The sequence below is a fragment of the Stigmatopora argus genome, chromosome 15 (genome assembly GCF_051989625.1).
Source record: "Stigmatopora argus isolate UIUO_Sarg chromosome 15, RoL_Sarg_1.0, whole genome shotgun sequence".
Lineage (NCBI taxonomy): Eukaryota > Metazoa > Chordata > Actinopteri > Syngnathiformes > Syngnathidae > Stigmatopora > Stigmatopora argus.
In genome coordinates, this window is record NC_135401.1 from 4,426,122 (window position 1) to 4,449,691 (window position 23,570).

Genomic DNA, 23,570 nt, shown 5'->3' on the forward strand with positions numbered 1-23,570 from the left:
GCCTTACTATACTATGTCGTTTTTTATGAAAAAAAGCCTTACTATACTATGTCGTTTTTTATGAAAAAAAGCCTTACTATACTATGTCGTTTTTTTATGAAAAAAAGCCTTACTATACTATGTCGTTTTTTATGAAAAAAAGCCTTACTATACTATGTCGTTTTTTTAAGAATAAGGCCTTACTATACTATGTCGTTTTTTTAAGAAGAAAACCTTACTATACTATGTCATTTTTAATGAAATAAAAGCCTTAATATACTGTCGTTTTTTAGGGAAAAAAGCCTTACTATACTATGTCGTTTTTTTATGAAAAAAAAGCCTTACTATACTATGTCGTATTTTATGGGAAAAAAAAGCCTTGCTATGCTATGTCGTTTTTTTAAGAAAAAAGCCTTACTATACATAGTTGTTTTTTAAGAAAAATGCCTTACTATGCATGGTCGTTTTTTAAGAAGAAATGCCTTACTATACATGGTCGTTTTTTAAGAAAAAAGGCTTACTTTACTATTTGATTTTTTTTTCGAAAAAAGACTCACCATGCATAGTAATTTTTTAAGAAAAAATGCCTTACTTTACATGGTCATTTTTTAAGAAAAAATTGATTGTGTTTTAAAAATTCGTTCTGAAGAATATTGTTATATTACATTGCACAATTTCTCATATATATTTAAAACCCATCAGAAGCTTTCTTGCCACATGTTTTTGGTGGAAATAAACAATAGGTGGCTGCACTTGCCCTCCCATCCTCTAGTTGGCAAAACATAGGACACCGTTTTCAAGTATAATCTTGAAATAACTCACCCAAGCACGAATGACAGCAGGTGTCCTTATTCCTGGTAGGTGTCTGGCAAAGAGCCGGGGGACAAACTTCCGTATCGCAGAGGACGCGTCCCTGCCTGCAGGTGCAACGGGTACACTCGTCCAGGTCCCAGGTCTCCCCCTCCACGTAAAACTCTCCCCCGGGAGCCCTGCACACCACCATGTCCATGCCCTCCGGCAGCCCGCTACCGGATTCATCTAAATTGTTACAAGTGGAGAGAAATGGTGTCACGTTTAAGCCATTTGAGAGGAATGCCTACCCAGCAGCACTGGAAAATGTGCACAGGTTGTGTTTTGGCACTTGCTGACATCTGCTAAGTCTTATCATGTTGTGCTCTGGGTGCAAACTAGTAGATTTTTAAATATTTAAGCCATTAACTTCTCTTCCAGCATCTTGAAACTGGATTTAAAGAAGCAGAGAGGAACAAAAACAAACAAAACTAAATTACTGGTGTCAAACTCAAGGCCCGTGGCTCATCCTTTTTCAATAAAATTAAAGTTCAATACAATTTGTTAAGTTTGAACACCAACAAAAAAAATCTTTTTACACCCCCTTTAAAATAAATAAATAATCAAACCAAATAAATAAATATTTTAAAAAAATGTAAAATAATGAGAAAAAGATTGACTGTTTTTGTTGTTTTTATTCAAAAATTAAGATAATATTTACTATTACTACTATTATTATCATTATTATTATTACTACTATTACTACTACTACTACTACTACTACTATTATTATTCCTATTGTTATTATTATTATAATTAAATGCATGAATTAAATAAAAATTAATTCCATTAATACACATTTTTAAAATTTAAATACACTTGTGGTATTGTCTGGACTATAAGTCACTTTTTTATAGTTTAGCTGGGCCTGCAAAACTAATACTCAAGTGCAACTTATGTTTTTTGCTTGTTGTTGTTTTTTTAGGCTATTGTTATCTAATTTTTTGTAGTTCTTAACAGACACCACTGAAATAATATTTTTCGCGTTAGTGGAAATGAAGTTGAAATTGTCTGCACCGAGAAGCAATCAGAAAAATGGTGCGACTCACCCTCACACGTAGGACAACATTGGTCCGGCTTCATGGCCGGATGAGGGCAGCCCGGCACGGGACAGGAAATGAGCACGCACATCTCCCTCCCGGAATGACAGTAGCAGTCGCGGCAGCCATCGTGCCAGCTTTCGCCTTCCTCGTACCGGTTGCCGTTAGAAGTAAAGCAAAAACTGGGGAGCGGGTAGGTGGCGGTGGCGCTGGGCGAACGTGCGTTCTCTGAGCAATGAAAAAACAACAACAAAAAACACCTTTCAAAAAAAGTCGGGATTCGGCAAAGATGATCTTTTTATAAAAATTGTCTTCTGGTGTATGATAATCCTTTATGGATCCCGACCTGAATATTCAGTTTTTAGATTTTTAGTTTTTTTTAAATCTACACAAAAAAATGAAAATAATAGATTAAAATCTATTAACCATTTGTTTTTATTTTGAAATATGAAAGGGAGTAAATACATTAAGGAATATATTTTTGTATCTAAAGCCTTCCTATACTGTGTCGTTTTTTAAGAAAAAAAGCCTTACTATATATACTATGTCGTTTTTTAAGAAAAAAAGCCTTACTATACTATGTCGTTTTCTTAAGAAAAAAAGCCTTACTATACTATGTCGTTTTTTATGAAAAAAAGCCTTACTATACTATGTCGTTTTTTTAAGAAAAAAAAAGCCTTACTATACTATGTCGTTTTTAATGAAAAAAAGCCTTACTATCATTAAATCTATTCTTTTTATTTACAGAAAATGTTCAATTTTTTTATGAAATATTTTTTATTATTAAAAAAAATGCTTTTTTGATTTAAAAATGACTTGTATATTTTTTACAGTTAACATTCTTATTCAAATCAAAAATATGTCGACACGATTTACGATTCATCGAGCCGCACAAAGTGATGTAACCGGGCCAACTCTGGCCCCCGCCCCGCCACTTTCACACCGGTGATTTAGCACATAAGTTGCCACTGACGGTGATAGATTTCCAATCGCTCGCTGCCAACCCTCCTAGTTTAAATACATTGGACGTTTACCAGTAATAAACAGAAGGATGATTGGACGGCAAGTATCATCAATGGCACAGAATTTTCTAACTTCCAAAGTCGTCAAAGAGCCGAATACGGCTCTACAGCCTCAAGTTGCAAACTTTTAACCAACACTGAATATTTTCACTAAAGCATACAAACGAGTCTTTTCAGTTTAACGTTAATTTGTTTACAGTAAAAGCGTGCAAGCGTTTCTCCTTGCCAATATCCAGGTCAAAATATTTTTAACGCAAAAAAAGAAAGAAAAGCCAAAGAGTAAAATGCAGTCTAAATCGGGCATCTGGATTTTGACTCCGAGGAATCTAATTAGAGTTGCACCCTTAGCTACTGGATAAATGCAAATACCAAGCAAAAGCCCAAAAAAGGCAAACATCGAAGTCTCCGCAGAGGAGCAGCCAGAGGTCAGAGGAAATCAAAAGTGCAGCTTTGTAGAACAAACTCACACGTCCATTTTCCCCGTATTTCCTTCCATTTACTTTCAGCTGGGATTTACAGTGGTACAAGTGTGCGAGCGTGAACAATCCCACTCTGTAGTATTTAATATCAGGGACTCCAAAATTTGGCCTGAAGCTGCACTTTCAAAAATCCCTTTTGCTGAAGGCAACTCTCTTCAAGTAACCGCAGGAATTTACAGTAGTTCAGATAATTATAGGCAGTTAAACTGCTAATATAAACAAAGGCACGACTGTGCAATCCTACACTAGACTTAACATGTCTCATTAGTCCACTGGCGAATTACCAGTCGATCGCCAAGGTACAATTAATTGGTAAACGGCACGACGGTGCGGTGGATGCTCATTGGTCAATCTTGCACCAGGAACCAATCACGCGCCTTAAGTGAGTGCCTTTTTGCCATTTGATGAATGCTTTTTAAAACGTTACATTGCACTAAAACAACAATTACGGTCCACAATCACTATCATCATTTTATCCTATGCAATATCTATTTTTAAGATGATATAAATCATCCTCTTGTTGTGTTAGCTTGTTTTTTTTATCACCGCTCTGGGGTCCAGGGTTTGATTCCAGGTGGGTCCTCACTATGTGGAGTTTGCATGTTGTCCCTGGTGTCTGCATGGGTTTCCTCCGGGTACTACACTTTCCTCCCACATCCCCACAAAAAACATGCATGCTCGGGTGGTTGACCACCCTAAATTGTCCCTACTAACAAGAGTGAGCACGAATTGTGCCCTGCGATTGGCTGGCCACGGATTCTGGGTATCTGCCTAGTTGGCTGGGATGAGCTCCAGCAGCCCCGCAAACGAATAAGCAGAACGGAAAAAGGAATGAACGGATAAATATTGTGCCCTGCGATTGGTTCTTGCAGGGTTATACGAGTTTACCGTATATTGCGCACTATAATGCACAGCTTCAATGAATGGCCTTTGGTAAAATTTTGGAGTGTGAGGTACCTTTACACATGCAGATGGAGCATCCCTTCTTGTTCTGCCTGTAGCCGTCAACGCAGTGCTTGTCACAGGTGAAGGGGGGGCACTTGACGCAGCGACACATCTCACAGCCGTGCTTGTTCCGACTGCGAGGTGACACACACACAAAAACATCCCGGATGTTAAAGATTAACGCCAGCACGAGTTTGAACGCGAGGGAGTCGCAAGACCAGATGCGGGTGTATTTGACATCTGGATTTTTTTTCCTTTTAGCTCTGTCTTGGCTGCCTTTGAAGAAGGACAAATAAAACAAAGACTAACTTAAGATTTTCTTGTGGTTTGCACATCATACGAAACCGAGACGGGTCGTAAATCCGCTTCAGATGCTTTCAATTGAAGCCGTTGCATCACAACGGCTCCTTCGGCTCCTGGCGCTCGGACTTTAAAGAAAACCTTGAGAAGCACCGAAGGCGATCGGATTGGGATTTTATGGAGGAAAAGTGGAAGATGGGCGTTCTTGTCAAATTGAAGTGGATTACTTAATCGACGGCTGAGGAAGGAAAGCATGGATGCAATTCTATACCAATTGCTCCCCTTATTAATTATTGCAATTCCCCTTATTAAGCTATTTAAAAAAAACTCACATAGGGCACACTTAAAAGTCTAAAATTAGCTCCAAAGTAGAAGGGGTGCCCAATCAGGATACACTAAATTTAAGATTCTGTCGCTGTATGACATCTTGACTGTGTGGGTACATTGCTTGCTGACACGCTATATTTATATAGTGAAAAGCCAAATGTTTGTAAGGAGAATGCCAATATTAGCAGTCGACAATGTTTTCATCTGCTACCAGTGACCGAGACGATCCGGATTAGAGCTGAAATGGGTAAAACGAGCTCAGTTTTACAAAAATCGTACTTAAAAAATGTCATACAAAAGTTGTTATACGGCGTACACAATTTGAAATGATCAAAAAACGTATAAAATACGGGAAAAACGTATTAGTTCAAGTTGACAGGTATGCAATTCTCAGAGCATGCTTGAGTCTGCTTTTACTAACACAAATAGGGATTTTTTTTGTCACGGATCATATCGTATTTCCACTTTTTATGACTGGATTTATGCATTTAGCGCTTTCCTGATGGTGGATAGATAGATCTTTTATAGATTTGTCTAAATCTACTTTTAAGCCTCTCAATAGCAAAGTGATGAAACCACGGCAACATCTTGGGAACAAACAACTAACAAATGTAATTTAAGAAGCCCAATGTGTACCCACTTGACAATATTAATAATATTTAATGGACTTTAAGAAGGAACTCAGAGGCTAAGAAAGACTCTCCCACTCATCCTGATTTAGAAATCTGCAGTGACCACCAAGTTTAAGTCCAAACCAAAAGTAGAAATAGACGCTTTACCGGCATTCTTACTAAGATAAGAATTCTTCCTTTGACTTTGTGTGTTTACACGCACGCTGCGGTTGGTGGGTGGGTGGTTTTGGGCGGGGAAATACCGAAATGTTGATGCACTCGTGAGACCTTAACCCCTTCTAAGACTGCTCCAACCTCAGGTTGACTGCCTCAATGAAGTGCTTTGTTCTCGGAGGAGTCGTTCACGTTATAAACTGCCAGATAGAAAGGCCTAATTTTACTGGATTAGAATAATAGAGCTCATAGTGGATATCATTTTTTTTTTCGATTCAATAAAAATATTTTTCAGTGTGCTATAGAGTTAACCACTGTGGAGCTTTCTTAGATAATCACTTATGAACTAGTTTGAAAATGTAAATATTTCCACTCGAAAAGGATATTTTTGTTAAAAAAAAAAGGTTTTGTTGAAACTGTAAACGTTAGTTGTGGAATGTTGCCAAACGACTCGTGTCAGATACATGGATTTTGATCAATGTGATATTTTGATTAAAAAACTGATGTACCATGCAAAAATGATGCAAATTATATATGAAATTATGGCAAATTATATATGAAATTATGGCAAATTATATAGGAATTTTTGCTCTAGGGGACCATTAAAGCTTAGATTTGAATGAATTTCATTTGCTTTTTAACGGTTTAGGCAAAAAGAGAGAATTAGTTTAACCGTTTGGGCATTTCAGTGTAAAAAGTAAAAAAAATATTTTGAAGATTTTCAAGACGGAACGCTGAGCATCAAATTTTTCGAATATTAAATGTAGTATATTCATGTCGTTCTCAGAGCGAGTCCAAAGACAACAAATGACAAACGTCAAACGATTCGATTTGTGCACTCACATAAATCCAAAGGGGCAGGTCTTGGCGCAGGTCAAAGGTCGACACCTGGGCACAGGGGCGCTGCACTCGCACACCTGGCAGCCAAAGTCGTCCCTCTCGTATCCCGCGGGGCATTTCAAGGGACAGTGTTTTTCCAGGTCGGGGCAGGAGTCATCTGGAAGAGTTAAAGGGGAGGTCAGCCCGTCACGAATAGCCAGAAGAAAAAAAACATTTCCCAATGCCAAATGATAACTCAAGATTAAAAAAAAAAGGAAAAACGAAAAAAGCTACTTTCTTAGAAAAGAAAAACAACTACCTTCTGAGGAAAGAAAAAAGAAAAGAAAAAAAAAGAATGATCCCTCTTGTTTGGCCTCCAAAGTAATGTAATTCACGATAGTTGATGTCTTTTTATCCGTGCTAATAATGAATGCATATTTTGATGAAAGTATGTCACCACGGAAAGTGTTTACAATTGTAAAAAATATATATATACATAAAAAATAACACTAATTTTTGAGCCTTGTTTTACAAATGTGAGCAATTTCAGGCCCTACAGGCCACTGTACTCAATTGCCAAATTTGACCATATTTTAAAATATTTTTAAACCAGTGGGCTTCAAGTTTGGTCAAGAAGTAACGCGGACTTACTGTTGAGACACTGGCACAGCAGGCATCCGTTGACGTCTTGATAGAAGCCATAAGGGCAGTCGTTCTCGGAAAGGCTGCAGTTTTCCAAAGGAGGGCACAGCATGGGGCTCACCGTTTCATAGGAAGGTTCTGCAGGAAACAGACCACAGAAAAACATTTATTTTCAGACGCTGGTTTGTTTGTTTGTATGTCACATGAGCCCTGCCGCCGACTCCTAATCACCACCTATTCGAGAAAAAGAGTAATTGTGGATAAATATAGAGCAATTACAGCGGAGGGCCACGATTAGTCCCGTCAAAATCTTTTGGCACGTTTGAGTGGGAGGAACAGTGCAGCGGGCTCTAACCAATTATCTTTACGCCCAAAAAAGGAGGGTCTCGTTTTTATAAAAGGGACTAAAAGAACCGTGAAGAATAAATCTGCTTTCAGGGACAGTTATCACAACAGTGAATAGCGATTTGAAAGTTTATGCACGCTCATGGAATGTAGGGAGGGCAGAGTACCCGGAGAAAACCCACGCGGGCCCGGGGAGAACAAGCAAACTTCCCACAGGAAGGTTGGAATCTACCTGGTATTGAACCCAGGATCTTAGAACTGTGAGGCAGGCGTGCTAACAACTGTTGTACTGGGTAAACGGGTAATTATTTTATTTAAATTAAATGTCCTTTTTCCTCAGGGTAAATTTTGTATGTGGAAAGAATACGGGAAAAAAAGAAGATTTTAAACAGTTAATACGCTGAGGCTTCATGTTTGTAAACCTGACATGAGCTTACCGTATTTTCCGCACTATAAGGGGCGGTTCTCGGATGTTTGGTCGCCCGGACGTTTGGTCGCCCGGACGTTTGGTCGCCCGGACGTTTGGTCGCCCGGACGTTTGGTCGCACGGGTTCAAACATGACAGAGAGTTTACTGTTGAAACCAGCTCTCAAAATTATATTCATGAGAGAGAGAGTTTAATATCTAAATATCTACTGTTGAAACCAGCTCTCAAAATTATATTCACCGGGGCGACCAAATGATTAAGCAATATTGCTCCATATATAAGGAGCACTGGTAGCTTTTGAGAAAAATGAAGTTGCGCCTTATAGTACGAAAAAGACGGTAAATATCGGCAGAGGTCGGATGACATTGAGGTGAAAGGTGGGCCTATATACCTTCGCAAAAAGGGCAACACTCTCCCGGTATCTTCACGGGATTCTGGCAGCTCTGCTTGCAGGCCATGGCCGTGCAGTGCGGCTCGCCGTCCACGCACTGGCAGAAGGTGCAGTCGTCCTCCTTCCACTGTTCCTCGTGGGCTCGCAGTTTGTTGGTGACCCAGCAACTAGCTTTTGTGCTGTCCACCGACAGCAGCTCCACATCTGAGGGGAAAGAATGGAGAAATGGAGTAAGGATCATAAAAAAAGAAAAAAAATTAAAAACTTCTTCAGATTTATGCGCTTGTTTGCTTTGGCGACCTTGGAATGAATTTAAAACCAACGTACGTTGCGTGCCCCTAGTGGGAGCCTGAGCCGGGAATTTGATACTCCAAGGGGGAGCTAATAAGGAAAGGAAACTGGCCAGACACCAAAAGCCATGAAGAAGACGCTGTCGGATTTGGATGACTTAAGTTCCTGACTTATGAATGGATTTGACTGGGACCGGGCCTCGGAATGAGTCCGTTTCATCCCGCGTCCCTGACATGGTTTCGACCCGCTGGGGGTAACGCTCGTAAAATCCTCGCCAGGACGTGAAGGCCGCCTGGAGTTGGACTACAAAGCCAAGAGATGTGGCGTTCATATCGTCTTATTCGGGAATTTTGGTGACAGTTTGAAGGTTTTTTTTACGCTTGCTTGGAATACATATTTTATTTAATCAAAGTAAGTCTTTGCTTTTGTTACACAACTTATTGGCAGCACAATAAACTCTTTGGGGATATTTCTGTTTCATTTTTCTTTCCCAAGTAACATTTCCTTTAGAGTTCGACCCTCTTCAAGTCTTTTTTTGTTATGCGAAATGAACGTACCGTATTTTGCTGTTTAATATACCCCCCATTTAACATACCCGGGTATATTAAATGGCGCACAAACGGGAAGGTACGATCCACTACGCACTCTTTATGCCATGACGGGGTGCATCAACGTTTTGCAGACTAAAACTACTGACTGCTCAGATTAAAACTACTTACTGCTGAATAAAGTCTGACTTGGAATTTTAATGAATTTAAGTATCTATAATTATGCCCCCATGAACACCATACAAATCTTTCATCATTAGCTTCGATGGTGATAGAAAAGAAGGAAGAAAGGAGGATGGATATTGTGTACAGTTAAAAAGGATTTTTGGTGAGTAAAATATGGCTATATTCCTAAATAATATTTCAATTGTGGGCCCAGTTCTGATATCTGAAAAGCTCCAGTGTTTGTATTTAATAAAAATCATTTAATATACCCAGGTATATTAAACAGCAAAATTCGGTAGTTCTTTTTAAAACTTGGCTTGGTAACAAATTACACATTTTAGTCAGAAAGGTGAATTTCATTTTAGTGGCCCTCAAAAAATGCCTTTATGTTTGACATAAGAGTTATAAATGGTGTCTCCAGGATTTCAAAGGACTTGATTGGATGTCTAACGTCGTATTTTGAGTGACTAACCGGTCGGAAGAAGGTCTGAAGGAAACTTTTGTAAATCGTGCATTCTATCAAAAAAACGTACCTATGCAAACCGGGCAGCACTCGCCCTCAGGAATGTAAAAGTTGTCACAGTCGAGCTCAGCGCACTCCGCCTTGGAGCAGAAGGAGATTCCGCCCCGACACTGGCATAGCCAACAAGGGTCCATGCGGTACACTTCCCCATCGGAGAACTCCTTTCCGTTATGGACACACTTTGGGGACACTGAAGGGAGGGAAAAAAAATGTTGAAAAATGGAATTAACCTGAAAAGTCTAGCCACTATCACCTCAATGGGTACTTCACTGAATTCCATAGTTTCAACTTGATGGGTTAGGATTTTGTTTTAGACACCCAAGTGCTGAACTGAGTAAAATTAGCACATTTAAGGTGCTAAGTATTCCAATCATTGGACTGAAGACTGCTTTGACGAAGTGATAAAGTCTCTATTACTGTTTTCCTCTGACTCATAAGCCCTCTGTCTGAATCCTTAGCTTCGATTATGTCACTTGGTTTCATCTATGCAGAAGAAAACCGTTAAATCAATTATTTTTATTGTACAATTTCAACAGTTCAAGGTCTGTCTGTGCAAGACTTGATCCTTTTTTATTACACTTGGACAAGATTCAATCATGGGTTTCGTGAGTAAAACCTATTGATAGTGATACTTTATTTCCCTTAAAATAGCAAGCCAGCAGTGAAGATTTTTTTTCTTGGTGTTATGATAAAAGCCTTTTATTATTTTCTTAAATCACCATCACGCTATTCCACAACGATTGATTGTCCTCGGTTGGCGTTTTTCCTGAAACGACTCGTTCTAAAGGGACACATTAACGACTGAGGTTAACCGCGTGGGTCGCGGTTGAGTTTCTTAGACAATGAATCCAAGGTGATGAGGAGGACTTTAATACGGATCTCCCAAACTGTGAAAATTGTCAGCCGCATGCCGTGCAGCGCAAAAGGAAACAAAAGCGGTCTTGAGGTTTTGGCAGAAAGTGGATTTCTGGCAGGTGGAGTCAATCAAATGTCTTCTTTGTTACACCACACTTGTAAAACTAAGTATTTAAATGTGAATGTCATGCTCCCAAAAGTGGGATTGAAGAATTCCCCAATGACGTTGGTAGTGTAAGATCTGAAGCGACGACATAGCAATTACCGTTCATGATACAAGATCGTAAAAAAAACGTGATGTCAGTCGGTAGCTGGCCAAGGACGAAATGGGATTACCATCGTTTTTTTGCAGTTTTTCTGTTCTATTTTTACAAAGAAAATAAATAAATCCATTCTATCGGATTCAGTCATGACTTTAAAAGAAACCCCGGGTAGCCACAAGGAACTTTGGAGGACCGAGGACATGCCAGAGACGTGAATGAAACACACCATTCTCTAATTGTCACATTGGGTCCATCGTCAGAATGACATGCATGTTTCCATTGCCCACTCAGCCCAGGGTTTGTACCACTTGGCCGCCATTTATCTGGGTCTGCGGTGACACCGCGTCCCACCTGTTTTCAGACTTGTCAACCGACCATTGTTGGCTGGAAAGAGGAGCGGGTGTGATTGGATGGAAAATGCCAAACAGGGCGGCGTATGAAGTAAGTTATGATTCTGTTTGTTTCTGTTAGGAGCGCTGGGATTTGACAATTATGTTCCGTATCCCGTGTGCTCAGCTTTGGGTGTAGATGTTGGAGACAACGCATATTTTCCGGAACTTTACGTTGGTGTTGAGCAACGAGGGTGAGCTCACTGTGCATATTGCTGTCATGGAGCTCAGTTTGAGCTTGTTTTTTTGGGGGGGCCCGGACAAAGGTTGGATTCTCCACCCTTGACCTGATTGAGATGTTATAGTAGCTTGACAACTAACGGTGGATTTGAAAAGAGAATCGTAGCAATTCTCTCAATGAATGTAACATTTCTGATAGTCTAGCACTGTCACTGGCTGCAAGTCAGTTAACTTTTTAGGCCCAAAATAAACAAGTCCGCCCAACTTGAGATCCAGTTGGCAATTACGTAACCTGCGAATCAAACGGAGGTTGACAACTTTGACGTAGAAGGAAGTCGTCCAACTGCTAATTACTCTGTTGTTTTGAGAAAAACATTTGAGTGAAGACTGCAAAAATGGCCGATGCAGTAAAATATACCGGTTAGACCAAGGGTGTCAGACTCGGGTTGGTTCGTGGGCCGCGTTAACGTCAACTCGATTTCATGTGGGCCGGACCATTTTAGATATAATATTTGGATTTTTAAAAATAAATTGATTAAAAGCCCTGAATATTCAGTTTTTTATAGATCTAAAACAATGTTTATTTTAGCTTTTTTAAATATATTTTTAGATTTTACAAAATGATTTTTGAACTAAAACACAGAAAAAAAATATTACAAAATTACAATTATTGATTTAAAAGGGGGGAAATCAGGAAATTTAATATACATCTGCACTCTTCATTTTAATTTGATCCTAAAACAGAAAGTCGGCACTCATGATTTACTTTCCCGGGCCACACAAAATGATGCGGCGGGCCAGATTTGGCCCCCGGTCCGCCCCTTTGACGCATGTGGGTTAGACGGTTAACATGCGGACTAGTTGACGTAGTTAACAAAAAAGCAAAACAACGATCCAAAGATCCACACCGTTACCTAAATTATTTATTCCTGTACAATTTCAATAGTTATGGATCCGTTTGAGTCTTGAACGTTTATTTTTGGATGCTATGACTGAATTAGTGTCTAAAAATCTCTAATCGTTGATTGCTTAAAATGACACAAAAACATTTGCGAGTTCACTCAGGCTATCGCTAAAAAAAAGGACTCAATTTATAAGGAATGACAGCAAGTTTTGGTGTCTGTCCTCAGTCAGCGTCCACTGAACTTTGCATCACGACACGCAGGCATGCATGGCGAGCAAACAGTAGAGGTTGCACAAAAGGCATCAAGCCTTACACCCAAAGAGCAGCAGACACTTGTTATCAAAACACTGATCCCACGGCCCCCGCCAGGGCCATTCAGCCCACGCCAGCCTGCCGGACTCGATTACCCTCCCGCCTGGCAGAATGGAGCACATAAAAAGCATTCCCATCAATGAACTGTTGAACCTTTTCCCTGTGGACGTGTGACCAGACAGGAACCCTTTGACACTGCACTTCTGTTGAACAAATTCATAGCCCAAGCAATTTTCTGGTCACTGGCCTTGTTAAGTCCATTAATTCCACGACACGGCGCTCGTTTATACATGTGGAAGAGGCAGAATGGGAATTTGTTCTGTTGGTAAAACAGCGAATATTTGTCGAGAGTGCAGAGTAAACAAAGCATTGGCGCAGACTCGTCGGCACTCTCGGGGCCTGAATCGCCAATCGATTTAGGACTTGAATTCTAGTTTCCAGAGTTGTGATGCCGAGCTTCCACGGGCCTACGCAAACAGCAGGAAAGTCTCAGAGGAAGTTACCCAATACCACTATTTTGCTTCCTGGATGAGCATAAGAAGAAAAATATCACATGCCTTGACTCATTCATCTTTGGCACTTTTCCTAAAAAAAACTGATTACAGCATTTTTAGGATGGACCGACATCAGGAAATGCTGTATTTCATGATTTTTATTGATTCTAGAATCGATATTGCAGGATGAAAATGGACATTTTCAAAGTTGTTTTGTTGGTTATTTTTACATTACGTTAACCAGAAGATGCTTGGTTTCAAAGTCTGAAATTGTTGGTCAGCATCAAACTACTTAGGGCATTGAAGTAATATTTGGGGGAAATTTTGGGGGGAAAATTATGAGTTTAGAGTCGTTATATAACGGACAACCAATCACACTCAAGGGCAATTTAGAGCCTAAACTGCATGTTTTTGGGATGTGGGAAGAAGCCGGAGTACCGGGCGGAAAACCAAAGTCTGGGGAGAACATGCAAACTCCACACAGGAAGGTCCGAACCTGGAATTGAACCCTCAATCTTAGAACTGCGAGTCTGACGCGCTAACGACTTCAATCTTTCACCGCCTGTGCCATGTGTGGTAGGGTGGACTCACCTTTCTGGCACTCAAAGACGTGGCAGCAGTCTCCAGGCCGTCCGCTGGCCTTGCTGAGCGGCACGGCACGCTGTCCGCTCGGGCATCTGGGCTGGTGGCAGGCCTCGAAGTCGCAGGTGCAACGGGGCGGGATGGAGGGGCAGCACCCATCAGGGGGCGTGTAACTCTTGGTCAAGACCGAGCCTTTCGGGCAAGAGGATGCTGGGAGAGCTGGACAGGTAACGCCGGCGCACCTGAGCTCTTCTGAAACAAACAATGGCACGTGTAAGAATGCATGAACAAAAAAAAATTGACGGTCTCTAAATTTTCCGCAAAGGTCAGCAGTGGGTGCAGGATTTCTTTGTCCTAGCCTAACATATTGGTCGCAAATGTGCGGCGCGTTATATTCAGTCGCGACTCGTATTACGTCTTAAAACCCGAGCTCGCGCCGCCGTCCAACACAAACCCCGCACACAGTCATCGGATCACCTTGTGACAGCTTTACGGCATCCCGTCAAAAAAACGAGGGCACCTCTTAAGACGCGACGAGGCCCTGGCGAACCCTGCCGACGAGGTCTTAGATGCGTGACGGGACTCGATCACAATCCAAACAAGCCCTGAAAAGAGCTTTTCTATTTCTCCCAACGCCGCTTGGCATGCTTTGCACTATACATTCGCTAGAGCCAACATAATAACTGCGATATCCCTTGTTAGGGTGCAGGACCACGGCAAATCTGGGCAAAGTACTTTGGAGGGTGTTCAGGAAAAGCAGAGTGGAAGGCCTCTCTGTAGCAACATTGTACGAGAACAGAATCCACCTTTCCGAGATTGGATTACCCGACTAAAGGCATATTGCATCTATTCTGGTTCCTAGCGCTAAGGTAATGTATACGGGGGGCTGGCAGAGGGCGGGAATGGGAGCACAGACTCTAATTGTCAGTCACTTCATCAAGCAATTTTACAGGTTAGAGAATTTACATATAAAGTACACCTCTACTTACTTTGAAGGAAACCTGGGAAAAAACAGGGCAATAGATAAGGTTTGGTCCGATTTGGTCCCCGGGCCGCTAGTTTGGCACCCGCATTTTAGAGAACGTTAATGAGGCTTTCACGCTGATAACGATCGGGGTGAGAGTGCACTGGGAAAAGCAGCTGTCAGACAGGCCATTGTCATTGAAATGAACAGAATAAATAGAACCCATTTGCAAAATTGCCTGTCGCCTGCAGGTCTAATTAATATCATTTTCTTATTTTCAAACACAAAAGAGGATGGGCAAAGTCAACGGTGAATGGATTTTGTGCCATTTGTGTTTTCTCACTGAGCATGGATGGCTCTAATTAGAACCATTTTTTGTATTATAATGGCGCGCGCACTCCAGTTTGCGCTGGCACAAAAGGCCCGATTCGGTACGCTTGATTAAGCCTCTTGGCTGAAATGACATTGTGTGCTTTTGTTTGCCGCGTGGTCACCCCCCCCCCCCCCCAAAAAAATCTCAGGCCAGAATATAATCACGGACATTAAAATAAAACCGACCCCAACTCAAAAGCCTGCGCACAAAAAATGAATCAGAAAAAGGTAGAAAGAGAAGAAAATAGCTCCATTAGAACACAAGAAGCTCTTTTGTCAACAACGCGTATGTTTGGCAGCTCATTGAAGAAAGGAAAACATCTCCTTTCTAAAAAAAAAATTTTTTTTTGCTACGCTCGACCGGGGCACAAGGCGAGTAGTCTTTCCCCGAACCGTAGCGCTTGAGCCAGGCAGAGGAGACTTGTGTTGACAGCCTCCGTTTACTCATGGAAAAAGCGCACAATGCGAGTTCTGTTCACCAACTGACTTTGGAAGCGAGTCAGCGGAGAACAAAGCCGTCTCAGTCCAGCTGCCCAACGCCGCTTTTTGCTCGATTCGAAGGTTTAACAAAGTTTCCACCACAAAGGGGACACAACAGGTCTTCTCTGGTGTAAAACTACGGGGTCCTGGCTCCCTGCCCGCCGAGAACCACCATTGTTTTCTGTGAGTGAGGCCAATGGAAAACAATGGCGTAAACCGTGGCCCGTGGGCCAGAACTGGCCCGCCAGGGGTTTCAATCTGCACTTTTGATTCTAGAAACTTCACCTTTTAATTTGCGTCTCAAGGAGAGTATGGAAATATGTTCATTTAAAATGGTTCCTACATCCACTGCATTTTTTGACACTGGTGTCAAACTATCGGCAGAGGTTCCAAATCGGGCCAGACGCAACATTTTGTGCGGCCCACAAAAGCAAATAATCTCCTTAAACCTGCTATTTTTCTAAAAATATAAGATGCATATAAAGTTTCTTGATTGGATTTTTTTAAAATGTAAATGTATTTATGTAAACCAAAATTTTATAGTCTCCTACATTGAAAAAAATAATGGTCAGGCACTGTTAAAATGACGACATCCATCTAGTGTCTGACCTGAGAATTGCAACAGAATGTAGGCTGAATTTAGGATTCTTTTGTGGTCCCTATCCAATGATATTTAAATCATTTACTGCATGATAATAAAAACTAGCCAGTAATTTGGACACCACTATTTAAAAATTCAAATATTCATGAATCTATTCTTGCATAGCATTGATTGTATGAGTGTTATCTTCCATTGGCAAAACCACACTGGACCGTATATTTATATATTTTCTCGGAATGCTATCTGTGACAGACTTATAAAGCTCTATTATCATATGCCACCACTTGTAAAAGGCCTTCAAACATTGTTTGTTCTTATTCATATCGGCAAGAAAAAGGAGGGGAATTCCTTCCAAATGGCAGTCGGAGGCCTTATCACACATTACACATAAACTCTCCTTGAGTGTAAAATTAGCCAACACCACCCTTTCTAAGCAAAAAGCCTGACAGAAAAACCTCATCAAAATGTTTGGCTTCACATGTGATTTCCTATCTTCCACTGTTTTCCAGCACCCCCTCCTCTCCTGACACTTATCACATCCTCTTTAGTCCCGGACATGAGGGAGTGTCTGCCACGTCTCGCCACGTTGCCTCGGATCAAATGTTTGCACCCACATTACGTCGGTAATCATTTATAAACCAGACGAAAAACAAGAGAGTTGAGAGATATAAAGTACGCGAGGCGGCAACAAAAAGAGAAATGTGATTGTTTGTCTAAGGCTAAAATTAATTATTGTATTTTCCGGACTATAAGTCGCACTCTCTTTTCATAGTTTGGCTAGGCCTAATAGTCAAGTGCGACTTGTAGTAATTTAGTTTCCTTTATTAATTTTCCAACAGTTTCAGGGGTAGTATTGTGAAGGGGCTGGAACAAATTAAAGATTTTACATATAATGTGAGTCCCTACTTACGAAAAATCCAAGTTAGGAATGAATCCATTTTGTAAGTAGAGATACAATAGTATTTCTAAATTTGTCAATGTTTTGTATTGATTTTGGAGCTCATTTGATAAAATTTGACTTTTAACGGAACACACAAAACTGTCCGGGTGACCGACCCTTAAGTTTTAAACTGTGGCGGAGCTAAGAGGAAGCGTCTTAATGAGAGGCCACAAAAGTGTGTCATAAGCTGTTGACAAATGTTGTTTACGCTTTTCACTGGTGTGAATTGAAAGTGTCATCCGTTGGGATTTGGCATAAAAGTGCTTTCATTGTCACTACAGCTTTTAATAATGGTGCTTTTGATGAACAGTACTTCCTGGGGGAACAAGCAACCGCTTGACTACTGTTAACTATCTGCCAGAATAAAAAAATAGGTTTGTTTGTACTTGATCTGAATTGGTTTCAAAAACAAGACGGCTTCTGTTCACACAATAAAATTGTACATAATTGGGCGTCGAAGAACACTAACATCATAATACAAGTATCCAGAGTTTCCCACCCCTCATTTGCGTACTAAAATACTCCGAACAACTGCTGCGCTTGTTTACCAGGTGGCGCTGAAGCTTACCTGCGGCTTCCTGGCACTGGCTGCGGTTAATGAATGCGAAATGACGATCGCAGCTCTGAGACTCGCACAGGCAGCCGTCGGCGGTCAGGTTACACCCGGAGAAGACGCAGGCCGGGTCGGAGGGTCCCACGTACTTCTGGCCCTGCCTTTCCCTGGGCTCCTGCTTCCGACCCTCGGGGTGGACCCCTGCCACGGGAGGAGCGCGAGAGTCGCGGATGAGTCACAAGAAAGCACAAGTCTTACCGTGTGTGTCATCGCTCCAATATTTAACTAGCGTGACTCAGATCCCAACGGCATCTGTTGAGGATTAGGACCTCCTAAACTTTTATGCTGGCGAACATCTGCTTGGAGGAAAGAAAGAGGGCGGCTCACCTGAATGGGCCTTGGTGCAGGTCTCCTGGTCCGGGTAAGAGAAAGATCCCAGGCAGGTGTGTCTGGCATCACAGACGCACTGGTCTTCTGTTATGTCGCAGCCCGTCATCAGGGGGCATCGTTCGTCTTCTAGGCCGGCCTCTGGATGCTGTGGAAGTACTGGAAGAGCAAATAAAAATGAGCTTTTTTCCATTCCTTACATTTCCCTTTTGCATTTTTTTTTATTTTCAAATTGAGTTTACTATTGTTATAGTATGCCTTGGCATGTTTCCAGCATGTTTCCCAACCACTGTGCCACGGAAAATAAGTTATACATTGTAATATTACGAGATTAGAATCAAAATATGACAAACATTAAATCATTTATGGCATTCTGACTCCGGATTGGTTGAGAATCGTGGCAAACTTGGAACAGGGAATCAATGGCAAACACCATTGTGTAAAATGAACACAACCAGCTTTAAATAACTGACCAAAAGCCCACTTTTGTGCGTACAAAACAGATTCTTATACACTTATCAATGTTTTACAGACACAGTATTTCAATTTACGCTTATGGACTTGTGGGACGAATCCAAGGCCAAAGATAACCCAGCACCTGTCGCCTTGTGACTCATTTCTTTGTGGCCTCTCTTGCAACAAGTTACCAAAGTGACTGTGTACCGACCGACTTGGCCTTCCTCCTCCCTCCTTGTTGTGCCATGCTACTCCAGCCATTGAGCCCATTGGCCAGCTTTTGTTCCACAGCATGGGGCGCCCACAGTCCTTGAATGCTTGCCTCCTTTGAACCAAAGCCAGCAAAGCACCAGACTCATTACACCAGACGCCGTTCTTTGCCAGGGCGAGATACACAGCCGTCTTCACAATACTACGCCGAGAACGACGGAGCCAATTCTGAATAAACGCCGAAAAATGCGGGATTAGCCAGAGGGTTCCCTTGCTATGAATGCATGACTAAACCCGAGTGTATACAGAAAATTACCCTTCTTCATAGTTGTCAAAGATCAGCAAGAATGGCAAGAGAGTAAACAGGATGAGACAAAGTGTGACACTTTCCCAAGCATGTGGCTCCGATGCCTCATTAGAGCCTCCATGAATCATGATTGGAGCTTATTTTAACCCTCTGGCGTTCTTCCAAATGGTTGGAAGAATGCACGACTCATTTAAAATGAGGCCTTTAAGACATTGAATCAAAGGGATTCTTTTGATTTTTCATGAATGGACAATTAGCTGTAAAGGTAAGCATCAAAAATGTTTTTTTTCGGAGTTCAGGTAACTCGTGTTGATGATTCGTTAGTGATGACAGACGCAAAAGAGCCTTGAATTGAGCGAGACGTTACCTTTATTTCACCTGAGTTGCTATGTGCTACTAATAGCGCTCGCAGCCAGCCAACAAAAGAAGCCTTTTCAATAAAATAAACCTAAAATACTCCAGCCGATTTCCGTTCAGGTTGAAATCATCTCAACAATTTTCCATCCCCAGGTTTTCCTGCCAATGGCGGTTTGTTTTCTTATGAAATGGTAGGTAAAAAAGGTGCCCCTCTGCATGGAAACGTGTTGTTTTATGGCACTTAAGCTTCGTTTGGACTGGCCGTGTTAAATTTTCGCGCCGTAGAGAAGATTTCAGCGATGACGGATGAACGACCAATCAAATGTTTTCTCATTCACGCAACATCCAGTCAAGAAAAGTCCAATAAAGAAAGAAAAACTTTTGGATGAAGAGAATTGTCAAAATATTAGGATGTTTATGTGTCAATATTACGAGAACAAAGTCATACATTGTAATAAAAGCTCATTTAGCACGAAAGTAAAGAACATTAGCTTGAGTATTCCAGGGGCCAAAATACAAAAATAACTTATTTAAGTCAGAACTGTGCAGCATAATTTAGGTGCAACAATACTAAAGTAGACCCCAATGTTAAAACTTTAAGTGTTAGTGTTTTGGCTTCAGATTCATTGGAAGAAACACGAGTTGGTCAACACGACTGCTGTCAACTAGTGGACAGGAGTAAAAGTGCAGCCACCTTTTGTTCATTTCCACCAGAAACACACGTGCGAAGATTGTTGCAGACAGATTTTTCAATGGATACGAAAACCGTGTGAGGTAATATCATAATAAATAGCAGACCCCATTTCTAAACACCCTTCCTGTAGCCATAGACTTGAAAATCCCATTCAAAATAGGGGCAAATCGTACGAATACAAAATGGAATTTTGTTGTCATACGACAAAAATGAGGCCGGTCCCAACACGGCAAGCAGTCGATGAAAGACTGGACATTGTTTTAGCAAATCCTGCCTGACCACAGTCTAGTCTGACCTGGTTATCTGAAATCTTGCCTGGCACAACGCTAGCCAAGGCCCGTGACTTCATCCCAGGGGATGCCTCTCTCAGCCACTCAGACTGCTTGTCTTGGCATCCACAATTGGGATGAGAAAGCTGACCTCTAGAGGCCCGCTGACTGATAGGGAGCTAAAAAGGAAGTCTTTGAAACATTAGATAATACTAGAGGAAGAGCGAAGGCCAGGCATGCGAAAAAGCGGGCGTTCTGGTACAAACTATGCAAATTCCTGGAAGGGACATTTGAAATCTTTAGAGAAATCATTTAGCAGTGAAGACTGGATGATTTTCACCTGTCTGACGTGCAGAGACAGATAAGTCGGGAGGTCCTAATGGCTTTCCTTTGAAGCATGTGATTGTATACTCAAGACATGGCATGTAAACGGAAGGGGCGACATTTCTTTCGCATAGTTTGCATATTTGGTCGGCGCACCGTGTAGACAATTTATCTCAACTAGTATTCTCTTTTACGAGCCACATTTTTTTACCGCGACGTACTGCATCATTTCTGTTTACCGGCCCTTCGGCAAGCACGTAATCAGCCACTTATCTGCTCATATTTAGCATATTTCATTGGCAGCGTTCTGTCTTACTGCGGGACTTTGTATTCTAACATGTCCAAATGATATAAGACTATAGCCAAAGGAAGGCGTCACGCTTGTATTGTAACATTTTGGCGTTCCGTCCACGTAAACACACCGTGACCACCCGGTAGACCAAAAGAAGCGGATCAGAAAGTGGAAACATTTATCCCCTGCCCCTGATTGCTGGACTAATCGCTTTAAGACCTTTGGAGCTGAAGGAGGGAAATCTGGGATCAGACTATAGGAGCCTTTCTACTGTGGCCCCTGAAAAGACACCGGGAGGTGTTGTTTTACCCCCCATCTAGATCGTAGGTGTCAAACGTACAGCCGGCGGGCCGGGAGCAGACCGCAAAGGGGTTCGACCCGGCCCACAGGGTCTTTGTAAGTCATTCACTCTGCACACAGAATGAAATGCTTTTATTTTTTTCTACCTGGGCGCCAAAAAACACAAATTTTGTGAGTTGTGCACTTTATTCAATTTCCAAGCGACAGTTGCAATCATTGTTTTGGCCCCTGTTGTCAAAACAGCCCCTTCAATGGCAGCTAATCAGTTAACAATGAATCTTAAAATGCCCCAAAACTAACAGGATCTAACATGGAAATGCCCCAAAATCTGCTGAAATTGAGTTTTGAACAGGATGGAGCCTGGGTATTCTCCTAAAACCAATTTAAAAATGATCCATCAATCCATCAATGGCGACCAGTAAGTTCATTTCTTTGGTCCAGTTGGCTGAATGTGGCTGGTGAACTAAATTGAGTTTGACACCCTGAATCTGAATGTGTGTGTGTGTGATTTGAGGGTCAGCAACATGCTCCAAGAAGCCTGGAGCCACGAGACCGGAGCCACAACTCAATCAGGATGCCGTTGGGTCGGCTGGCCTCACCAGAGTTACTCATTTAAAGATGACATATATCCTCTAATCACGTGTGACCCTTGAACCCCAACTAATTTCGATGAAACCTTGACTTCCACCAGCTTTGCAGAGGACAACTGAAGGAAAGGGTCAAGAGAAGCAGACCGCCACCAAGACCCGTCAGTCCTCTTCAGCTGGACAGAGTGCAGGTGAAGGGTCTGGTTGTTTGTTCTTCAGAGAAAAGCCTTTTGCTAGTTTTGATACTTTTTACATGGTGGATACAAAAGAATCGACCAGTTTGAACATAGTTACCCAAACGCCACACTGAATGAGGACATTTCAATGGAAATGCTTCTAATTTAGTCCCATCTCCATTCACACTATTTAACAGAAACATTGGGATTTAAAATGTATTGTAAAGTGATTGGCTGCCATTGACGACGATAGACGCCCAATTCACTTTGACTGGACATCAACGGCACTTAGACATGACTCGATACCAGCTTTCCAAGTTAAAACAGATTTGATGTCTATAACTGTCAAGGAAAGTGAACAACCCCAATTAAATAATGAATGTATGCCCCAAAAATATATATACTACTAAAAATAAACTTTAGTTTCAGCATGTTGTCAGGTTTTCCCCCCTCACCTAATTGAGAGACGCTGTTTAAGTGACTAGCCCCACCTCGTGTTAAATCTAAGAATTGCAGTGAAGGATGAACTTCAGCTTCTTGTGCGGGACGTAAACAATAATATTTTCATCATTTGCTCAGTCTGGGCCATAGTTTGGACCCCCGTCATATAGAAAACCAACCGGCAATTCATTAAACCCCAAAAAGTTACAAATACATCCAGTTTCATCCCACAAATTGAAAAAATATCAACTATATGCCATGTTAAACCCAAATAAAAGTGATAGCTGATGCACGCACTCACCTTTACAGACCCCAATATCAGGGATGAGGGCGCCTCCAGTGGAGTTGACCGAGGCGCACGTCAGTCCCAGGGAACAGTAGCCGAGGCTCCAGTCCGGCCCCCCGCATGGCTCCCACTCCAGGCGGGCGCAGTGGTCGCAGCAGCCGCACGGATCTCTGGCCACGCTCCGACCACCCTCGCAGCCTCGCGTCGTCGCCTGGACGGGACAAGTGCGGAGATGGCACGGCGTGCAATCGTCAGCCTCCAGCGCCCGAACCAAACACAACAAAACCACAAGCCAAATGGACTTCTTAGTGAACATCATCAAAAAAAAGAAAGAAAAGTTCTCCCCAAAAATCTTGTGTGCTCAAGAAGTCCCAAGGATGAAGTAGTCGAGTAGAAAGGGGAAAAGTTTGGTTCAAGTCCTCCGTGTCTCTAAATGGAACTCGGATCCGAATTATACGGTGAACGATCGCAGTGTAAACGCCGGTTCTTCGAGTCTCGTGATGAAACACGTGAATTTGAACGGCCGATTTGGAGCCGCTTGCTCGCCCTGCTGACAGCCTCACACGAGGACGCCAAGTGAGAGCCACATTGCCGCAGCAGGCATTTCGAAAATGAGCGTCGCACCGTGCACCCCTCCCACTGATTGACACCGGTAGCGACCAGTCACGTGGAGCCAAACAGAAGGGAGGACCGTGGACCGACAACCGCGTGTTTCTTG

General features: G+C 42.0%; 1 protein-coding gene across 1 annotated transcript in view; it reads right to left on the bottom strand.

Moving 5' to 3' along the window:
* The window catches only part of LOC144089967 (cysteine-rich motor neuron 1 protein), a 36,771-nt gene extending 13,201 nt beyond the window's left edge, over window positions 1-23,570 (bottom strand). Inside the window, exons 1-11 of the mRNA XM_077621235.1 lie at window positions 22,868-23,570; window positions 18,154-18,312; window positions 17,782-17,967; window positions 13,866-14,108; window positions 9,888-10,067; window positions 8,351-8,554; window positions 7,197-7,325; window positions 6,570-6,723; window positions 4,327-4,448; window positions 1,878-2,096; window positions 802-1,017 (exon numbers count right to left, since the gene is read on the bottom strand). Of these exons, the coding sequence (XP_077477361.1) occupies window positions 802-1,017; window positions 1,878-2,096; window positions 4,327-4,448; window positions 6,570-6,723; window positions 7,197-7,325; window positions 8,351-8,554; window positions 9,888-10,067; window positions 13,866-14,108; window positions 17,782-17,967; window positions 18,154-18,312; window positions 22,868-23,171 (2,116 nt within the window). The 5' untranslated portion in view covers window positions 23,172-23,570. The remainder of the gene's footprint in view (window positions 1-801; window positions 1,018-1,877; window positions 2,097-4,326; window positions 4,449-6,569; window positions 6,724-7,196; window positions 7,326-8,350; window positions 8,555-9,887; window positions 10,068-13,865; window positions 14,109-17,781; window positions 17,968-18,153; window positions 18,313-22,867) is intronic.